This window comes from Quercus robur, chromosome 4 (assembly GCF_932294415.1).
Source record: "Quercus robur chromosome 4, dhQueRobu3.1, whole genome shotgun sequence".
Classification (NCBI taxonomy): Eukaryota; Viridiplantae; Streptophyta; class Magnoliopsida; order Fagales; family Fagaceae; genus Quercus; species Quercus robur.
In genome coordinates, this window is record NC_065537.1 from 26,741,695 (window position 1) to 26,764,109 (window position 22,415).

At 35.8% G+C, this 22,415-nt stretch overlaps 3 protein-coding genes and 1 pseudogene across 3 annotated transcripts in view; 3 read left to right on the top strand and 1 right to left on the bottom strand.

Annotated features, from left to right (window-relative positions):
* Nucleotides 1–22,415, top strand: part of LOC126721036 (uncharacterized) — a 90,865-nt gene that overhangs the window by 38,527 nt on the left and 29,923 nt on the right. The gene's annotated exons all lie outside the window — the stretch shown is intronic.
* On the bottom strand, nt 578–3,435 carry LOC126721657 (uncharacterized). Its single transcript, XM_050424709.1, has 3 exons — nt 3,202–3,435; nt 2,570–2,682; nt 578–1,952 (listed from the first exon to the last, which is right to left on the bottom strand). Exons 1-3 carry the CDS (start codon nt 3,433–3,435, stop codon nt 578–580), a joined length of 1,722 nt encoding a protein of 573 aa, XP_050280666.1.
* Nucleotides 5,137–13,397, top strand: LOC126721658 (pentatricopeptide repeat-containing protein At3g22470, mitochondrial-like; annotated as a pseudogene).
* On the top strand, nt 12,845–13,291 carry LOC126721659 (putative pentatricopeptide repeat-containing protein At1g12700, mitochondrial). The gene has a single exon (XM_050424710.1). It carries the CDS (start codon nt 12,845–12,847, stop codon nt 13,289–13,291), a length of 447 nt encoding a protein of 148 aa, XP_050280667.1.

Consider the following 22,415-nt stretch of genomic DNA (forward strand, 5'->3'; position numbering starts at 1 on the left):
ATAAGGTCAAGGTTAAGACAGAGTTGTTCTTCGTTTTCTTCAGCTTGATATTTCCTCACCCTGTGGCTCGTCATATGTATTTCTGCTGGTATAACTGCCTCACTTCCATAGGCTAGTTTAAAAGGAGTTTCTCCTGTTGGAGTTCTCACTGTCATTCTGTAAGCCCACAAAACACCTGGTAACTCATCCAGCTATACTCCCTTTGCCCCTTCGAGCCGAGTCTTGATGATCTTCAACAAGGATCGGTTTGCTACTTCCGCCTGGCCATTGGCCTGTGGGTAGGAGGGTGAGGAGTAATGATTCTTTATTCCAAGCTGTTCACAAAATTCCCTGAAAGGTGTATTATCAAACTATCGTCCATTGTCAGACACTAGTACCCAAGGTACCTCGAATCTGAATACAATGTTCTTTCAGACGAAGTTCTTGACATTCTGTTGTGTAATTTTTGCTAAGGGTTTGGTTTCCACCCATTTTGTGAAGTAATCTATTCCTACCACCAAAAATTTCATTTGCCGAGTTCCAGTTGGAAAGGGCCCCAAAATGTCCAGTCCCCATTGCGCGAAAGGCTAAGGGGCCATCATTGGCATGAGATACTCTGCTGGCTGTCTAGGAATGTTGCTGAAGCGCTGACATTGATCACATACTTTAACATATGCCTTAGCATCAGCTTGGATGGTTGGCCAATAGAATCCGCTAGGATGACTTTATGGACGAGTGATCTAGCTCCCGAATGGTTACCACATGCTCCTTCATGAACCTCCCTCAACATGTAGTTTGCCTCGTCTGGAGCCAAACACCTTAGGAGAGGCTGGGAAAAACCTCTTTTGTATAACACTTCGTCCATAAGTATGTATCTGGCTGATTTGACCCTGAGCTTCCTAGCTTCGTCCTTCTCTTCTGGAAGCCTTTCGTCCTTCAAGTATGACACTATTGGGGTCATCCAATTTTCATCACCCTCTATTTGCAGCATCTCTGGAAGGTCTATACTAGACATGTATTGTACTGCATCCAACTCGTCTATTGCTTCATTCACAGACGCCTCTTTTGCCAGAACATCTGCTTCTACATTCTCTTCCCTTGGAATTTGAATGAAATCAGCTTCTTTAAATTTCTTCACAAGGCGCACTACCTTCTTTAGATATTTCTTCATTTTGTCTTCTTTGGCTTCACACATCCCATTTACTTGGCCTATAACCAACTGAGAGTCTCCCAAGATAAGTATTGAGTTAGCCAACTCCAACCCCTTTAAAAGGGCTTCATACTCCACTTCATTATTGGTAGTTTGGTATTGCAAACGAGCCTTGTACTTTAATTTGTCTCCTTCTGGTGACTGCAAAACAACTCCTATTCCTCCAGCATGCAATGTAGATGATCCATCTACATGGACGACCCATTTTTTATTGTACTCTCTTTCTCCAAGATCCTCGTAACTTGGAGTGAACTCTGCAATGAAATCTGCTAGGGCTTGAGCCTTTATTGCATTTCTCGGTTGGTACCGAATGTCGAACTCACTAAGTTCCACCGCCCATTGAATTAGACATCCTGCAGCTTCCAGCTTGTTCATTGCCTTCTTGAGCGGGTGGTCTGTCATGACATTGATGACATGAACTTGGAAGTAATGTCTTAACTTTCTAGAAGCTGTTATCAGTGCAAAAGCCAACTTTTCTATAAGTGGGTACCTTCCCTCTGCTCCTTTGAGTGCTCGGCTAGTGTAGTACACAGGTTTTTGTACTTTCCCTTCCTCTCTGATTAGAGCTGAACTTACGGCATATGGAGACACCACTAAGTACAGGTATAGTTCTTCTCCTTGCACGGACGAACTTAATAATGGAGCTATAGTGAGATAGTTCTTCAGGTCTTGGAAGGCCTTTTGACATTCATCCGTCCATTCGAATGCCTTCCTGAGGACTTTGAAGAAAGGTAAACATTTGTCTGTGGCTTTTGAAACAAACCTGTTCAAAGCAGCAACTCATCCAGTGAGGGATCAGACTTCCTTGTTGTTCTTCGGTAGTTCCATGTTCAATATGGCTTGGATCTTATTTGGATTCGCTTCAATTCCTCTTTGCGAAACCATGAACCCAAAAACTTCCCCGACGATACTCCGAATGCACACTTACTTGGGTTCAATTTCATCTTATATCGCCTAAGTGTTTCAAAGGTTTCTTGTAGATCGTCCAAGTGGCTTCCCTCGTCTATACTCTTCACAAGCATGTCGTCGACATAGACCTCTAAATTCCGTCCTATCTGTGGACGAAACATGTGATTAACCAACCTTTGATACATTGCCCCTGCATTCTTTAAATCAAAGGGCATCACCTTATAGCAAAACAAGCCTTGGCTGGTAATGAAGGAGGTCTTTTCCTGGTCAACTTCGTCCATCTTTATCTAATTATATCCTGAGAAGGCGTCCATAAAGCTCAACAACTGATGACCAGCCGTAGAGTCCACCAATTGATCAATGTGTGGCAAAGGATAACTATCTTTGGGACAAGCCTTGTTCAAATCAGTGAAATCTATGCACATTCTCCACTTGCCATTTGCTTTCTTCACCATCACCACATTGGCTAACCAATCTGGGTAATAGACTTCCTTAATAAACTGTGTCGTGGTTAGTTTCTGAACCTCTTCCTTGATTGCCTTATCCCGCTCAGGGGCGAACACCCCTTTCTTCTGACGAACAGGCTTAAAAAAGGGGTACATATTCAATCGATGAGTGATTACAATTGGATCGATTCTCGGCATGTTGTCATGACTCCATGCAAAAACATCGATACTCTTTCTCAGGAACTGGATGAGGTCTTTTCTTGCTTTCTCCTTCATACCTGTTCCAATTCTGGTGAATTTCTCAGGATCATCTTCTTGCAAAAGAATATCTTCCAGTACTTATGTGGGCTCTGCAACAACCCTTCTTTCCTCGATACTCATTGTCTGCACCTGTTCATCCAAAGCCATCATGGCTAAATAGCATTCTCTAGCTGCCAACTGATTTCCTTATGCTTGCCCTATCCTGTACTCCGTAGGGAATTTGACTGATAGATGGTAGGTAGATGTTATCGCCTTCCAATTGTTCAGAGTTGGTCTTCCAATAATGGCATTGTATGAAGATGAACAGTCCACCATGAGGAAATTAACTTCCCTAGTTATCTATTGCGGGTAGGACCCTACCACTACTGGTAATGTAATGGTGCCTACGGGCTGTACCTTCATTCCTCCGAACCCTATCAATGGTGAACATACTGGATGAAGTTGATCCCGCCCAAGCCTCATCTGTTGGAAGGCAGGATAGTACAATATATCTGCTGAGCTTCCATTGTTAACTAACACTCTCCTAGTTGTATAATCTGCAATAAGCAGGGTAATGACAATTGCATCGTTATGCAGGTGATGGATCCTCTCAGCATCTTCGTCGGTGAAGGAAATTGCCGGCTCGTCCATTGATCTCGTCCTTGGTGATCGTCCAGAGAATTGGACGTTTTGTACCACTTTGAGATATGTCTTCTTCAACTTGGAAGATTGCCCCATCGAGTTTCCTCCAATGATAATCCTTATCTCTCCTAGTGGGGGCTGGGATGATTCCTCTATTTTTTCTTTCAACTTTTTATCTTTATGATCCCTTCCAATGAAGTGCCTCGGCTTTTCTTGTTTAATAAGATTCTCAATTTACTGCTTCAGGTCATAACATTTATCTGTGTCATGCCCATGGTCCCTATGGAAGCGACAATATTTACTCTTATTGCACTTATTGAGATCTCCCTTCATCTTTTCTGGTCATTTTAGAGAAGGGTCGTCTTTGATTTACATGAGCACCTGATCAAGTGGAGGGTTCAAGGGCGTGTAGTTCTGGCTTCTTCCCAAAGGACCCATCTTCCTGTTATCTCGTTCCTTCTTATCTTCCGTCCGCCCTTTCTTTGGACGAGGGCCTTGTTCTAAGTGGCGTGCTGGGTGCGCTTCCATCCTTTCAACTCTTTTCCTCTTTTTGGCTATGATCGCATCTTCTACATTCATGAAGTTCTGAGCCGAATGGACGAGCTCAACCATGGTTTGAGGCTCCTTCTCATATAGCTTATGGATAAATAGATCAGAATTAATCTCGTTATGGAAGGCCGCCAATAGAAGCTTGTTGTCTACCTCGTCCACACTAAGGGCTTCTCTGTTGAAGCGAGTGATGAATGACTGCAGGCTTTCATACTCCCCTTACTCTATGGTCAACAAGCTGGACGAAGAACGCTTGTGTCTCTGTCCCCCAATGAAATTGTTAACGAACAATTTGCTTAACTCTTCGAAAGAACCTACAGAACTTGGGGGTATTTTATTGAACCAAACTCGTGCCGGGCCTTTAAGGGTGGTAGGGAAGGCTCTACACATGATTTCATCAGGGACCCCTTGAACGTGCATCGTTGTCTTGAAAGTAGCAATGTGATCAAATGGGTCATGCGTTCCATCATACAAATCCAGGGAAGGTAGTTTGAATTTTGATGGTAGAGGATGACCGTTGATGGAAGCCGTAAAGGGGGAGCCAGTTCTGTGGACTAGATCTTCTATAGGATTCGTCCTCCTCATGTTCTCTTTTATTTCCTCCATGACTTTCTTCATTTGGTCCATCTCTTCTTTCAAGTGTGGTACCGTCCATGAAGTGGTGCCTCCTGACTAACTTCCAATCTCAGTATTTTCTCTATCACCGTGATCTTGTGTTTGTCCTCCTCCTTCACGTTCCTCACGTATTTATCTTCTCTGATTGATCTCCATTCTTAACTCTTGGTTTTGGCGAGTCAACTCCACTATTGCAGCCGCCATAGATTGCACATGCTGAACAGATGACGTCTGCATGGCTGATGCAGATTGGCAATCGCGTTGGGGATCGCTTGAAGCGCCTCCGCTTCCCTGACAACCTGGGCTAGTGGCCCTCGATCTAGTCCTGACCATCCTAACCTTTTGTCATAGAAAAGAAAGTTGCAAAACAATCTCTCTTTCCCATAGACGGCGCCAACTGATATCGCTTCCAATCAGTAAGGTGGATGTTCTGGCTTCAGTGGGCTATTGAACGGTGGAAGGCCTACAAAAAGCAAATGCTGTCAAAAAAGGGGACTGAAGAAGACCGGCCAAACTCCCTCCGATGGAAAAGTTAGTCTCACAGGAATGAAGTTCCAAGTTTTTGGGAGTCAAGTCTCAGAATGTTCTTACTTTTCTCAGGTTTAGACCGGTCCTTTATATAGAGATCCTGGGGACGGTTATTTGTCCAATAACCTCTCCAAGATTTGTGGAAGCCAATGAGTCCGAAGCTAACTTCCTCAATGGCTACTAAAGTTGTAACCGCTAACGGAAGTTAACTCATTTGAGGGATTCATGGTGATAGCTATGGGTTTAGTAACCGCTACAGAGAGTCGAAAGTTTTCTAAGTGTTGCGTGTTCGTCCGTCTGGTGTATGATGATCTGGTCGTCCTTGGACATTTGATGATTGTCCATGGACGACCTCCATAGACGAGTTTATCGTCCATGGGAGACTTCACTGGTCAAGAGCAATATCATCTTCCATGAACATTTTATATTCTTCTGGGGTGATTCTTGGTCTAACCTGCTCTGTTGGCTCTGGACGATGCTTTTGGACGAATCGAAGTTGGACTAATTTTCCACTTCCCCATCAGAAGGTACTTATTTGACAAGCATTCCTTTTTAGATCTAGATTCTCTAGATTTCTTAGGGTAATCTACCAAAAAAATTTCTTTAAATTTTAACCATTCTTTAATGATTTAATAGTTTAGATTTTTCCATATCAGCATTCCACTAACAATAATTTTAATTGTTTTTTTTTACAACATTATTTTATTATTTTAAGAATATTGTTAGTGGAATGTTGACATGACAGAATCTAAACAATTAAATCATTAAAGTGTGGCTAGAATTTAAGGAAATCTATTGATAGAAAGAAATTTATTTGGTAGAGTACCCTAAGAAATCTAGAAGATCTGAATTCTTCCTCTTTTTAATGCCACAAGGTGGATTTTCATGCTTGGTCTTTTGGCTAAATTAGACTTGTTTGTAGAAAAATAAACAAGTATGAGCCATTATAGATTCTAGTACCCCAATTGGTTTACTTGTTTATTGTACCTTTACAATGCACAATTCAAACTCAATTGACAAATATAATTGATGTGGTTATTATCTATACTATTATTTAAGGGGTTTCTCCTGTTTGGATTCCTCATTTTTTAGTTCAAAAATACCCCTACACCCTTATGTTTAAGTAGAGACAAAACTGAAGGACAATTTGGTAAAAATGCAACACTAACTCTCACTATAATATTGCCTAAAAAATATGACCACTTTCCTATTAATTTTCAAATTGATTTATTCACTTATAAATTAAAATTTTAAAATAAAAATTATATATATAAAATTTAAAAAAAACACTATTTTTTTTACAAAATAGGACCACAAACAAAAAAAAAAAAAAAAAAAAGATTCATCGCACGTGCGAAGCGCGTGTGACGAGGCTAGTTTTTTATTTAAACATTTTTTGATAAAGTCATTCAAAATATAAAAAAGGAAAAAAGAAAAAGAAATATATGGGTCAACCGACCATTTCTAACAAATAACCCGATTTCTATGGACTAAAGAAATTCAAAATTAACGGTTACAATTTCTGACACTTGCCCTCCCCCGTTATGCCCTCTGCTATATAAACAAACCGAAACCACAGAGGAAACCCACTAATTTTTATTTTTTTATTTTTTGTTATTATCTTTCAATCATCAACCACAGAAAGCGAAAAAAAAAAAATGAGAGAAGAAGATCAGATATGTCTCTCTTGGGCATTACTAAAGTGGTTTACTACATGGATCTATTGATGTCAAAAAATCTGCTTCAAAAATTTCCTGATAAGTCTTCTGCTTTCGATTTCAACTACTCTCAGGGTTCAATCTGATCCCCTTTGGTCCCTCGGCTTCACAGTGCCATTGATTTGGATTTTGAATACTTTGGTTTTGTGACACCAAAGAGAAAATCACTTGGCAGCAAAAGAAAGATCAAGAAAGTCACTTCTAACATCAAGAAGAAACTCAAAGTTGCTGCCAATCTTGTGAAGTCGAAGGCCAAGCACAACCAAAACAACAACATCAAAACCAAGGCTTCTGACTTCTCCCCATCTCCTCTCAAACCCACCACAAAGGTATTTCTATTTTTGTTTGTTTCTTGAGAAATTTTATTTTTTATTTTTAGGGTTAGCAAAAAAACCTGAAATTAATAAACCCTTTTGAGAGGAAAAAAAAAAAAGTTTTAATACAGAACAATTATTTTGGGTTTTTTTTTTTCTTCTAGGGTTTTATTTATTTATATTTTTCAATCTGAACAAGTTTGAGATTATTACCCTGAAATCAATAAACCCATTTGAGAGATAAAACTTAGAAATTAATTTTTATTGGGGAATGATTATTTGATCAATGAATACATTGTTTGTTTGTTGGCATTCAAACCCATCATTTTTGTTTGTTCTTGTCCTCTGTCTGAAAACAGGACAGACAAACATGCTCTATAGATTCTGTAATACAAGAATATATTATGTCTCCTGTTTGAATTTCTTTGGGGAAACATATAAGATTTAGAACCAGTATTCTTATTATATTTTACATTGTTTATTACAGGCTTGTTGGACTAAGGCACTGAAAGCTGGCTCTAAAAATTTCAAGAAAAAAAGGAAAGATCCCACGGCCCATGTGAAGCACCTAGAAGGCTCCAATGCCAGACAAGTACCACATTGTAGTTACTTTGTGATAGTTTTGAATGCAATTACAAAGATTAGCCTAGTGCTATTTTCAAGAGGTGGATTTCTCTTAAGAAGGTTTTGTCGCACCTTGTTCACTGTTCTAAGCAACTCTTGTTTCCCTTAATCGATTCTAAGCCTCAACAGCAGCCCCCTTAGAATCCTTGCATTAGTTCTAGCATCCTGCAAGAAAATAAGAACCCACATACGTCCAAAACCAAATTGGAGAAGCACTTTCTCAAGTAAAATTACATGGAAATAGTAATAAAATTTGTTGTGAAACAAACGTACCTTTGTACTTGCTGTCCTATACATCTGTTTTTGCTGAATAATTCTGAAGTTCTTCCACCAAAAAGAAAGGTACATCAGGCTGAGGGCCTGAGCCCATCTCTGTTTTGTTAATGAATGTTCAAGTTAATTTGGGGTGAAAAAAATTTGGTTTCAGAATCTGGCTTCAGTAAGTGGTTTATGAATGATATGGGTAGGTTTTGGTTGTGTGTGAATTAAAGTTGGGTAGGAAAACTTAAGGTTATTATTGATGAGGGGATATATATAGGAGATTGATGTTGAGTTTATATTTTAGGTTCAACATGGTGTGAAGTGTTTTTTTTGTGATTGTGGGTTTACAATTTGGTTGAGTCATACAATTGGCGGTGGGTCCTGGTCAATCTTGAATGGTAGGGTGAGTTATTAATTTGAGGGTGGGTTATAGGTTTGGATTAGATGGATCTTCAGGGTAGTGGCTTATCAATGATAAGGTCAGGGTTTACAAATCCATTTTGGATCAGGTCGGTTAATTCATGAAATTGGCATGCTATATACATATATATATATATATATATATTTTAATTGAAGGATGATATTATATTACATTCTCCTGTTCTGTTTCACTATAATGTTCAAGAGCAAATTGATGACTGTAGTTAAAAAAAAAAAAAAAAAAAGCATTTATAAGTTACTGTTCTTCATCACAAAATGTATTATTGGATGGGAGAAGCTTCGTAAGAGTATCAATTTAGTTTCTATATTTTCACTCAAAAAGAAAACAGTATTATTTTATTTTAATTTGAACTGTCTTCCCCATGCATTAAATATTAATTAGAACTCAATCTAACGTCCTGAACACTCTCATCTTCTCTGCAGGTTGTTGTTTTGGTTTATAATCCCTTAGGATTTGAGGAAGTAATACGAATTCTTGTGAGTGCTTCCATTCTTAGTCTTCCTTGTGCAATTGATTTTTTTTTCACTTAATATATTTTTTGTCAATGCTTCATACCCAGCACTTATTATATATATATACCATGTTCCAAAATAATTTTATTATCATATTGTTTAAATTTTGCTTTATCCTTTGTTTATCTAACTGTAATTATAAACATGCAAGTCGCTTTTCTTTGAACTTAGTGATTGTTTATTCATTCTGATTTCTAGACCTTACTAATCCTGGTCCCTGCTATTTAGAGCACCCTGAATAGTGAATAGCATTGCTTTTAATATGTCTGCATAGGTTATTGATTCTTACTTAGGCACATTTGCACATCACTAACGTTACTTTATCATCTATCTTAACAACCTATTTTGTGAAAAATTTTGGCTTTGGATTTTATTGTAAACATGAGTATTGGTAGCATCATAATGCACTCAAATTATGGTTCTTTATTTCTTTTAGAGATAATTTCTAAAAACTCTAAAAAAAAAAAAGAAGGCTTATGGTTCTTTCTTTTTTGTGCCCCCCAAAAAAAAAAAAAACATTAACTATGGGATTATTTTTGTACTTTACATCCCATAATATGAAATATGAAAACTTGTAATGATCACCACCCCTTTTGCTTCCAATGGTTTATTATAATGATGTACATGTTGGAAGAAAGATGATAGAAAAGATTCATGTTGTAAGGGAAGCCATTTTATGCTCATAACTTATCTAATTGAGATACCTGTATTTCTTTCTTTCTTTTTACTCCATTTATATTTATTTATTAGTAAGGAAAGGATCTCCATCTCCATTAGCATCAGTTGTGTTATGTTAAATGTAATTTTAACACTTCAAAACATACTTTATTTACTTTACCATAGCATTTAACTTTACACGCAATTCTCATGCTTGGGTAACACCTCCCCCCAATCGAAATTGCTGTAGAGCAGTTGTTGAGAAGCCATCACTCAAGTTGAAGGCACTGAGACTGTGGTTTGGGTGTTCAGGATGGAGATAAAGATGGTCGGATTGAGTGTGCAAATGATGTTCAGGGGATAGATACTACCCATCAGGTTAGGCAACTATTGGTGCTGGCAGACCATGGTTATTCTGCACCGGGAGTTTTGACTGAGGTAGAAGCACTTAATGCAGACCTGGATTTGGGTGATGTGGATAGCTCTTCCTCTTTGATGACTATAATCCTATGGGTTTGGTTGTGTTGGCGGAGTTGCATAATAATACTGAGTTGATGGGGGTGGAAAATCAGCTGAATATTTCTAATTGGGTGAAACAGAGAATCCCTAGTTTTAGTAAAATGATGGGGCTTTCTTTGGGACGACATGAGAAGTTGTGCATCATGCTTTTACAAAGGCTTGAGAGGGAGATTGAGGCTGCTAATCTGCAGCACAAGAAAGATGCAGCCCACCGGAAAGCTGTGTCCAAGGATAAAGGGAAGAGGGAGTTGAGGAATCTGATTTCCTTGGTTAATTACGATGGTAGATAGTCTTTGTTGACTGCAACACTGTGATTGGAGTAGGGAATTACCAGTTTTTATGAAGTTGAAAATGGTGTCATGGAATGTTCGAGGATTGAATGACTCACGAAAACGTTTGGTAGTTTTATTTTTATTTTTTATTTTTATTAGTAATAAAGATGTATATTCAAGAATACTACCTCATGTAGAAAGTCATAAGGCAGAGGTAAAAAAATATAGAGAGACAAGATAAAAAATAGAAAGAAAAGATACTAATTACAAAGGAGAGAACTAAGGAACATAGGTAGAGAATCACTAGAGGTGAGTCTCCAAGCACTAGATCAGTCAAAAAGGGAGTCACTGGATGAAGCCAATAGCTGGTCGTCGGAGCTTTTGATGTCCTCAAAAGTCCTCCAATTTAGTTCCCTCCAAAGACACCACATTAAGCAAAGCAGAACTAAATTCCAAATTTACTTTTTGAATTTATTAATTTATACTCTTTTGCACATAGTTAACTCATTCTTTACTCTTATTACCTTCGAACAAATCATTCTCATTCTTTACTCTTACCTTCGAACTCGTACGGTCGTACTCGCTGCTTTGCTTTGCGATTTGCCACTCCACCACCGTGATTTCTCCTTTCGAAGCTAAGCCGAAACCAAACCCAACCCGAATTGGTAGCTGAGATTGACTGTCATCATTGTGAAATGGGTAAATCAACATCCTCTCTTCCTTTTATATGCAATTGTTTGATTATTAGAGTAAGCCTTCCATTTCATGCTTTTACTTCTCATTATTGTTCTACTATTAGAGAAAATGCGAAAACCCCATGTTAGAATCGGAATCAGTTGTTGAAATTAGGACTGATATTGGGTTGGGTCGGGTCGGGTCGGGTTTACTGTGACCCGAAACCCGACCCAATAAAAATCGGGTTTGGCTGTCTGAAACCCAACCCGACCCGAAAAATCGGGTCTGTAATTGGGTCGGTTTTCCGGGTCTCGGGACAGGTCTCGGATTGGGTCTTGTTGAGCGAACCCACCTTGTTTTTTTTTTTTTTTTTTTGGTTTCTTCTCACAAACTTCCAACTCATTAAATTACTCACTTCCCAGTTTCTACAAACCAGACCCATTGAGCCCACCGAGCACTCATCCTCTAAGGTTTGTTGGCTTTGTCTCCCTTCTCTCTTACCCATCTCGCACAGAAAAAGAAAGTAAGGAGGAGGGCTTCTTGGTGGGGAGCTATGATGCAGGTGGTGGTCAAGGAAGCTTTCCGACATGATCTAGATAGCGGTGATCAAAGGAAGGTGCTTCGGTGGAGATCTGAATGGGTTTTATTTCGTGGGTTTTGGTTTGTTTGAAATGAAGATTGCAGTTCCATTTTGGTGGAGATCTAAATGGGTCGAAGGTGCTTCGGTGGAGATCTGAATGGGTTTTATTTCGTGGGTTTTGGTTTGTTTGAGCCGGGTCGATTTTGGATTCTCTGGCTTAGCAACAATTTTTAAACTTGGCTATTAGCTAGACTGTATAACTCTAACCACTCTTGTCAAAGGCCTCTGTCTTAAAGGTTATATTTCTGGAGCTGTGAGGTTGGTAGAGGAAATGGAGAAGAAAGGGTATGAGCCTAATGTGATTACTTGTGGAACAATAGTAAACGGTTTGTGTAAGATTGGCCAAACTGGTGTGGCTATTAGGTTGCTCAGGAAGCTTGAAAAAGGGAATTTTGAACAAAATGTGGTGATCTATAGCACGGTCCTTGACAGTTTATGTAAGGACAAATTGGTAACTGAGGCTTTGAACCTTTTATCTGAAATGATGAGTAAAGCATTCAACCAGATGTTGTCACTTACAATTGCGTAATTCAAGGACTATGCAATTTTGGCCGGTGGAGGGAGGTTGCCACCTTGTTGAATGAGATGGGACAAAGGAAGATCATGCAAGATGTGCGAAGCTTCAGCATACTGGTGGACACACTATGGAAGGAAGGGATGTTGAGTGAGGCAAAAAAAGTTTTTGAAGTGATGATTCAAAGAGGCATTGATCCTGTCCAAGTCACTTACAGTTCTTTGATTGATGGTTATTGTTTGCAAAACCAAATGGATGAGGCAATTAAGACATTTAATATGATGGTTGAGAAGGGTTGTTCACCCGATGTGTTTAGCTATAACATATTGATCAATGGATATTGCAAAAGTAAAAAAATTGATGAGGCAATGCGTGTGTTTCGTGAAATTTCCAACAAGGGAATGATTCCTGATGTAGTGACTTACAACACTCTTTTAGGTGGGTTATGTCGAGTGGAGAGAGTTCAGACTGCACTAGAGCTATTCAATACAATGTGAGCTTGTGGCCAACATCTAGATCCCCAAACCTATCCCATCTTGTTAGATGGCTTTTTTAAGAATAGATGAATTGCTGAGGCAATGGCATTTTTTTTGGAGATGGAAGACAAAAGGCTGGACTGTGATATTGTGATATATAACATCTTGATTGATGGTTTCTGCAATATTGGGGAACTTACGACTGCAAGAGAAATCTTTAGTGGTCTTCCTACAAAAAGATTGCAACCTAATGTCCAAACTTACAATATAATGATCGAAGGATTTTGCAAGAATGGACTAGTTGATGAAGCGAGTGAGCTGCTTGAGAAAATGGATAGCAACGGTTGTTCACCTAATGAGCGCACATATAACACAATAATTCAAGGGTTATTGCAACATAGTGAGACATCAAAGGCAACAAAATATCTCAAAATAATGGTTGACAAAGGTTTTTCAACAAATGCGACCACTACAACCATGTTTATTGACTTGCTGTTGTCTAATCAAGTAGATGAAAATATTCGAGAGCTGCTTCCAAAGTTTGGGTGAAGGTTATTTAGTTTCTCAAGATCAAAGACAACTTTTATATTTTAACCTATCACTAGTCATTATGTGAGTGGTATATTTGCTTTGAGTAAAATTCTATACTTCTTACAAGATGGTATTTCTTTTCATTTATGTGCCCAAGATTGTTTATTCCTTTTACTGTTCGATCTTTTGTTGCAATTTTCTTGTGCACGCATGTTGTTGCTAACCATTTGACTAGCCATTGGGTGCTATTTTATCATAGAAAGAGAGAAAAAGTTGAATAAAACAATGCCAAAAAATTATAGCACATTTGTTCGTACAGAGCCATTTGTAGAACATCATTGTACCTCATGCTAAATTTTTTGAGATTGGGGCATTTGGCACATCTAATGTAGGTAGTTTTTTTTATGTTTGGTATATTAAATGCTAAATTTTTAGCATTTAGCACAACTTATGCTAGTGCTTTTGCTTTTTTGTATTCATGCATTTTATTTTTTATTTTTATACATATAAAGAGATGCATACAATTTTTATTTCTCTTCTGTAGCTTTTTCTATAGTTTTCAGTATTTGTATATCTCATCCATAGCTTTTTCTATAGTTTTCAGTTTGTGTTTGAGTTGAGAGTTGAAGAGACCAATGGAGTGGAAGTTGAAGACGATGATGATTTTCACTTTTTGATATATACATATCAACCCATCCTTTTTTGGGTATTTGTTATTTTTATGTATGTGACTAAGGGACTCGGGGTAAAGTGGATGGGTGGTTGAAGAAACTTTGTTCAGGCATTTTCTCGAACATGGTGGAGGCATCAGAGTTAAGGGAGGATAGCATGAAATGTTAAACAATATATGGTTTCACATTTGAGATGGTAAATGATGTTTGCCCTCCTATTCAATTCAGGTAAAAAAAAAAAATTGTTGTAAAACAAAGGCACCTTTGTACGTCTCTGTTTTTGGTGAATAATTCTGAAGTTATTCCACAAAAAAGAAGGTACTTCAGGCTGAGGGGCTGAGCCCATCTCTATGTTAATGAATGTTCGAGTTAATTTGGGGTGAAAAAATCTGGTTTCAGAATCTGGCTTCAATAATTTATGAATTATGTGGGAGGTTTTGGTTGTGTGTGAATTAAAGTTGGGTAGGAAAAATTAAGATTGTTATTGATGAGGGTATATACATAGGAGATTGATGTTGAACTTCATTTATTTTAGGTTCAGCAATCCGCGTGGTGTGAAGCTTTTTTTTTTTTTTTTTTTTTTTTTTTTTTTTTTTGTGATTGGAGGTTTACAATTTGGTTGGGTCATACAATTGGCAGTGGGTCTTGGTCTATCTTGAATGGCAGGGTGAGTCATTAATTTGAGGGTGGGTAGTGGCTTATTAATGATAAGGCCAGGGTTTACAATTTTGCTTGGGATGCTCGTTGGGTAATTCATGAAATTGGCGTATTGGGTCTTGCTTAGTCTTAGGGTAAATGTCTTGATAATGGTGGAGCTTTGCTCAAAGTGTGTAAACATAATACTGGGTGCGAACTATACCACAAGAGATTGAGGGCTTGGTGAAGTAGCAGGGGCCACTAGAAAGAAGAGTAAGTACTTTATATACAAATGATATTTGAAGGGAGACCTGCTAGTTGAAGTCCTATTCACATGATTTTATTTATTTATTAAAGGATGATATTATATTACGCTCTCCTGTTTTGTTTCACTATAATGTTCAAGATCGACTCAATAACTTTGTAGCCTCTGTAATCAATGTTAAGCTGAAGTTGGATTTGTGGAAGGTCCTGTATTGAGGATAGAAATCATCTCTTTTTTCTGTGCTCTTTTATTTAATTAAAGGATATGGATAATCTCTGACCCCAAATTCAACTGGCTGGATTTAGTTAATTGGAGTGTAATTCACCTAAAAGGGACGATCTTAAGAGCTGTACTTTGTAAATTAGCTTGTTGGTAAACTATATACCACCAGAGTGGAGACAAAATAAAGCAATTCTTCACTCTTAAGAAATTATATACTGAAGACTAGTTTATTGTTAGTCACAATGAAAGATGTTAAGGATTTTCAATATTTCAATTTTGAATCGTGTGCCATGCTGTACTGTAAATGGAGGATGAATGTTTCACTAGTTTGTAAGGGTGTTTGATCTTGTTTGATAGTGTGTTGCAAGGTGGGGATTTAGAGTTGTGTTTTGTAAATTAACTGGATAGTCTGACTTTAGGTTAAGGATGGGTTTTGTTTAGATACATTTAGCATTTGGTGTTTTAGGCTTTGATGTACTACAGCTCTACATTTTTGCAGGTGTTGTACTTTGTTTAGTGCAATTAGCTGTTTAGTGTTGTATCAATGTTTGTATCCTATTCTTTGTTATTGAGATGACTGACTCTTTCCCAAAAAGAAAATGTTTAGCTGAAGGAATTATTATCTAGATATTCACATCACATTCCTTATACTCAATAGGTGGGAAGAGTAAATTGAAGGTTAGTTCTTAGAGTAATGAAAAGCATTTGTAAGTTACTGTTCTCCATCACAAGCTGTTTCATTGGATGGGAAAAGCTTGGTAGGAGTATCATTTTATTTTCTATATTTTCATTCAAAAAAAAGAGTATCATTTTATTTTAATTTGAACTATCTTCTTTCCCATGAATTAAATATTAGAACTCGATCTAATGTCTTGTACATTCTCATCTTCTCTGTAGGTTGCTATTGTTTTAGTTTATAATCCCTTAGGATTTGAGGTAGTAATACGAATTCTTGTAATCCTTGTGTAATTGAACTTTTTACTTAATATATTTTTTTGATAATGCTTCATACCCGACACTTATTATCATGTTCCAAAATAATTTTATTATCATATTGTTTAGATTTTGCTTTATCCTTTGTTTATCTAATTGTAATTATATATATATATATATATATATTTATACACATGCAATTTGCTTTTCCTGAACTTAGTGATTATTTATTCATTCTGATTTCTGGACCTTACTAATATTGGTCCCTGCCATTTAGAACACCGTGAATAGTGAAAATATAGCATTGCTTTTAATAAGTTTGCATAGGTTACTTTAATTAAGTTTTGGCTTTAATTAATTAATTTTATATATATGACTCTTCGATATTTGTAATAACTGTTAAATAGTTGAAGTAAAATTAAGAAATTGAATTAGACAAGTGGCATAAAATTAGGCCTCCAATTTTAGATTCATATTGAACACTTGTAAGGATAATTATGTGTAAAAATGTTGGGAATTATGTGTGAATTTCAGTTATTAGCTTGTCTGTAATGGATTATCTCCACTTCACTACAGTTGAATTGATGGATGATATTTTTAATCTAAAGAGTTCACGGAGAGGAGGATGATGTTACCTCAAAACTAAAATCATGTTTTCAACTCATGATTTCAATTCAAAAAATGGGTGTGTAACAGTGTCTGTAATAAACATTACTCTCCTACTTTTTTTATTTTTTTTTTATTTTTTATTTTTTACTTTAAAGGCTCTTTTCAAGGTGATATTTCGGTTTTGTTGGCCACACCTTTGAAATTGTGTTTCTGCGAAATTTTTTTCCTTTCCTTTTCAATTTCTTATTATAAATAAATAAATAAAAGGCAAAAAAGGGAAACTCATCATATAAGTTTGACCAAAATTCATTTCAGATCTCTAAATTTACTTTTGTAAGTTCTTGAAATTTCAAATTTATCAATTTATGGTATTCCTTTAGTGTCTATCATGTAATTGCCGTTAAGTGAAAATCTATAGAAAAGCAAGATTTAATGACAAATTTTTAAAGGAAGATCTTTAATTGAATAAACTTTTAAGAGTTCTTCCTCCCGTAAGAGCCCATATGTGATTGAACTTAAAAGGAGTTTTAGTAGTTCAAAGTCAAGAGGGCCCATATGTGATTGAACGCCCAACTCGGGCACCAAAGTGATTGCTTGCAAAGAAAATTTTTGGACCACAGTTTTTTTTTTTGTTACTAATCTAATGTGGTAGATTATGATTATTTGAAGAAAAAATAATGGGTTTATGTAAAAGTCATAGGTAGCCACTCTCAATTGGCCACTTTAGAATTGTAACTAAAAAAAAAAATTAAGGGGTAACTTTTTCCGATGACACATATGATATGTATCTACCAAGTCTGTATTAATTTTTTGGATGTGGGTATTAATTGTATAGTGCATGTCACTAAAAGACTAGGGGCAACTGGTTATAGTTGAAGAAACTTTGTTCAGGCATTCTTTCAAACATGGCAAAAAAGTTTAGTGAGGCTCACATTTGATGTAAACAATGTTTCAGTTCTTGATCAATTCAAGTAAAATATTATGTTGTTAAACAAATGCACATGAATTTTTGCATTTGAAGTCCTTCTTATTAACATGATTTTTTTTTTTTTAAATTATTGTAGGATGATTTTCTCTAGTTCTGTTTGACTATAATGTTCAAGAGTGAGTCAATGAATTGATAGCTTCTGGCTGTAGGAATTATTATCTCATAGATATTCATGTTCCTAACTGGGAAAAGTAAATTGTAGGTTGATTCAATAGAGTCAAAAAAACATTTTTAAGTTACTGTTCTCCATCTACTGCATATTACAGCCATAATATCTTGTTCTCATAGTCAATACCACCTCAACATTGTTTCGTTCACAACTCAGATTCTTATTTGGGGGGTTGGGAGGAGGGGAGGGGAGGGAAAGGGGGATTTGGAGGATATATGTTGAAATAGCGGAAGCTCTAATACTAGATTGTTTAACCGAAAACATGATAGGAGCACAAAATTCCGAACACATGATATTATTTTACAAAGCTTTTCACTGGATAACCATTTATTCTCATAAATCCGAATTCTAGACCAACACCAATTCTCCACATCATCCTTGAGATAACTTTCCTAGCTTTAAGAATTCTTTGCTAAGTGTAGGAACCCGAAGATATCTTGGCATCAAATAATGTACTTCTAGGGAAGTATTTGCTTGAAAAGCTTTATAAAATAGAGAATTATGGTTGGTCAAGAGATATTAAACTTGTTTTGCAAGCATCGCCTCACTAAATTTCACCAAATCTTTTAAGTCCATACCACGACACTCCTTAGGTTGACAAGGAGTTTCTCATCTTTTCCAATGAATTGGCTTCATCAAAATCCATCCAATGCAACAAATTTGGTTTGCAACAACACCCAAAAAAAAAAAAAAAAAAATTGACATTGGGAGCTCTGGAATCACTTCAATCTCGTCTAATTTTTGTAAGGAAAAGTTAAAGGATGCTAAGGGCATTAGTTTAATAAATATTTTTAGAAAATTTTTGTGGAAAAAGAAAAAAAAAAAAAACAACAACAGAGCTTGGTATCAAATTTTGTTTAAAATAATTTATTAACAAATATTCTAAGGACACTTGTTAACTAATCCCTTTTTGTAATTCCAATAAATATTATTTACCTAATGATCTCATTAAAAATTTTATCCTTTTTTTTTCCACAATATTTCAAAGTAAAACCTAGTCTTTTCAATTTGTTATAAAACTTTTTTTAAAAATAATTGTATTAATAATGTTCTATCCTTTAAAGTAGTACCACCTTAAAAATAAAAAATAAAAAATCCCTAAAGTCAAATAACTATATTTCATTTTAATGATCCTTGAAATTTTTTTAAAAAGAATTTGATAAAGCAATGAATGATGTTGACCAATCACAACTCCGTGTAAAATAAGTTGCAGTGCACCTTTCTCAAGTTAGAAAATTGATATATGTATCCAAATTGAATGGTCACATCTAGACTCATAGAGTCAATGCTTGACGTCAAATCCCTATGTGTGGTACAAATTTAAAGCATAAGAAAACAAATTAAGCTCAAATAAACTCCTCTCCTCTCATCACACATTACGTTTCCTATAAATAAGCATTCCATTAGTACCGTTTATTACACATAAAAAATCATAAACTAGTTTTATTATTTTTATAAAGCGTGATGAATGAGGGTTCCTTGAGAATAGGGAAATTATTGTGTATTCCGGGAGTAGCATAAATACGTACTCCCTCCTCTTATATGAATGGTGGGTGAGTCAATGCTTGACGTCAAATCCCTATGTGTGGTACAAATTTGAAGCATAAGAAAACAAATTAAGCTCAAATAAACTCCTCTCCTCTCATCACACATTACGTTTCCTATAAATAAGCATTCCATTAGTACCGTTTATTACACAAACAAAATCATAAACTAGTTTTATTTTTTTTATAAAGCATGATGAATGAGGGTTCCTTGAGAATAGGGAAATTATTGTGTACTCTCGGAATACCATAAATGTGTGTTTTCTCCTCTCACATGAATGGTAGATCCTACTATGAATTTAATTAGTGGTACCCACCATTCATGTGAGAGGAAGGAGTACGCATTTATGGTATTCTGAGAGTACCTAATAATTTTCCTTGAGAATAATAGCTATTTCATTAACCATTTTCCTAATAATAATAGTTGTTTAAAATAATAATAGCTGATTCAAAATTACAAACACCAATTAATGTTGCTCAAGTGGGAGAACGTTAGAATTGAGCTTTTATTAATTGGACTTTTAAATTCATAAAACAGGTTGGATGTGACTCAGTTAATATACCTGGAGAGCTTGTTAATATGCTATGGTCAAATTCAATATTGCTTGCGCCTTGTTACACCTTGTTTTATTGGGCTTATGCCATACTGATATGAGGTGAAGTGTAGGGTTTTAAGCCTGATCTATAATTGGTGGATATTTACTGTATATAATATAAGGCTAGGTCTCCTCTCCACTCCTAACATTAGACGAAACCCTAGATCTTAGGGTGGTGTGTTCCATTGAAAGCAAGGTAGTCAATATCGTGCCGGTACCGGCCAGTATGTACCATACCGGTATATATACTGGTATCGAAATGCCAACGTTTCATACCGGTTTAAATACTAACTGTACCGGCCACGTATTAGCCATACCGGCCGATTTCAAGCAATACCGGAGAGCATACCGGCTGATACAGAAAAAAAGCTCCTTTTTTTATTTTTTATTTTTTATTTTTATAGTTTTGTAATTTTTGAATTTTTGTAAGGATAAAATGGTAACTTATTAGTATTATTTGTTTTCTTAGTATGCAATGAACAATATAAGCTTTTTTATTTTTTATATTATGTTTTTTTTTTCCTTTTTAATTGATGCTAAAGTCTAAAATCATGAATAATTTATTCTGAATTGAGGTAATGTTTATAGTAAAATATTATATTTATTATAATACACACACACACACACACACACACACACACATATTGATAAATATAAAAAATAACGATAAACTCAAAACAGTACACCAGTATTAACCAGTATCGAAATATATCGTTTCATCGGTCAAACCGGTACAGCCTTCAGTACAAGATTGACTCCCTTAATTGAAAGCTGTCTTGAAAGAAGGAGCATGGAAAGGAAGACTTGTCTAGGCCGTGTGCCAAGTGAGCATGTGCGTTTCTATTGCTATTGATAATCTATTCAAGTTTACCCATGGTATTTGGAGGTACATTCATAAACCTTATAGATTTATTGATTATTTGTGTTCTAGTATCTAGCATGTATATGCCTTTAATTCTTACAACCAAGACTAGGCAGCATTTTCAGAGTTAATGTTTTTGAATAAATATTGAGTGCCAGAGATTATCTTACAGCAGTAATAACGCCCCTCAGTCTTACATTTAAAATGAAGAAATGGTTCCAGTATTCTCACATCCTACAAAATCCTGAATTAAGTTCATTTTTGGTCAAGCCATATTATCTGGATAAAGCCCTTCATAAGATTTTGTGTGGAATTTCACCTAATCAGTTTGTGTGGAACTCTTTTAAATCCTTCATTGGCTATCTGCATTGAGGTAAACTTGCAGCTTTCCTCTACACACTTTCAAAAGGAAATGCTCTTTGATTTAAAAAAAAAAAGAAAAAGAAAAAAAAAAGAGAGACTCACTTTCAAAAGGTGAAGGGTAAAGACTACTTTATTTCTATCCATAAAAAAAAAAATAAATAAAAAAAAATTGAAAAAAGACTTTGGACAAAAAGAAAGAAAGAAAAAAAAAATGTGCAAGTCTGTATATAGAGTCAAACTTTATAAGTTTGAACGCAAACTTCATGCCTTGCATTTAACTAAATACTAATTACACGTTTAGGCCTATTTTACGTTTTAGAAAATTGCCCCAAGCTTTACACACAATTTTTCGACCTCCTCCTTCTCCACTTTCTTTTATTTATTTGTTACCACGTTGCTCCTTTTCTTTTTTATTATAAATTTTGAACCCTTGTTACCAATTTTAATTCTTGTTTTAATAATTATTTGTAACCATTAAACACGAACCTTAAGGGACTTTTCTACACTTTCTTATGATGTTGATATTACAGTATGCCTAAGGATGCTTTCGAACTAGCTAGCTAAAATCATAATCTCATGGTTCTCAAAAAAAAAAAAAATATATATATATATATATATATATATATTATATATATATCCTATTGTCATAAATATATGTGTTTGTTGTAGAAAATATGGTACTCAAGGGAAATGTTCTCCTTGGTGTGTGTACACCCACAGTGTATGTAGTGAAAAGTGATTAATAGACAGACTTCCTCGTCTTTGGCAATAGTAAAAACAAAAAAATCATAGCAACGATATATAAAAAGGAGGAAATGTAATGCTTAGTAATTGCAATTTTTGTAAATTTACCATCACATACCCTTGGTGCGATGATCACTCCACAAATATAAGTACTTGTGAAGTGTGGGGGGCAATAACTGGGGTTCAAGTCTCTAGGAAGGAGTTTCACACACATATACACTTAGATTAGACGATAGTAGAATTCTATCTTATATATAAAAAAAAAAAAAATTGCAATTTTTGTAGACTTTCTATATGACCGCATTGGGGATGTGCATAACAACTAACAAGATTGATGGTGTATGTGGCTAGACACCAAAAAAAAAAAAAAAATACTCACACTGCTTTTTTTTTTTTTTTTTTGAGAAACGAGCAATACTCACTTAATCCTAATAGTTTGAAGTCTATAAGCTATTAATTGTTTAGACCCACTTTCATTAATAGGTAATACTCACTGACCAATGAATGATTCTTGGAAATATCTTTTTATTTTTATTTTTT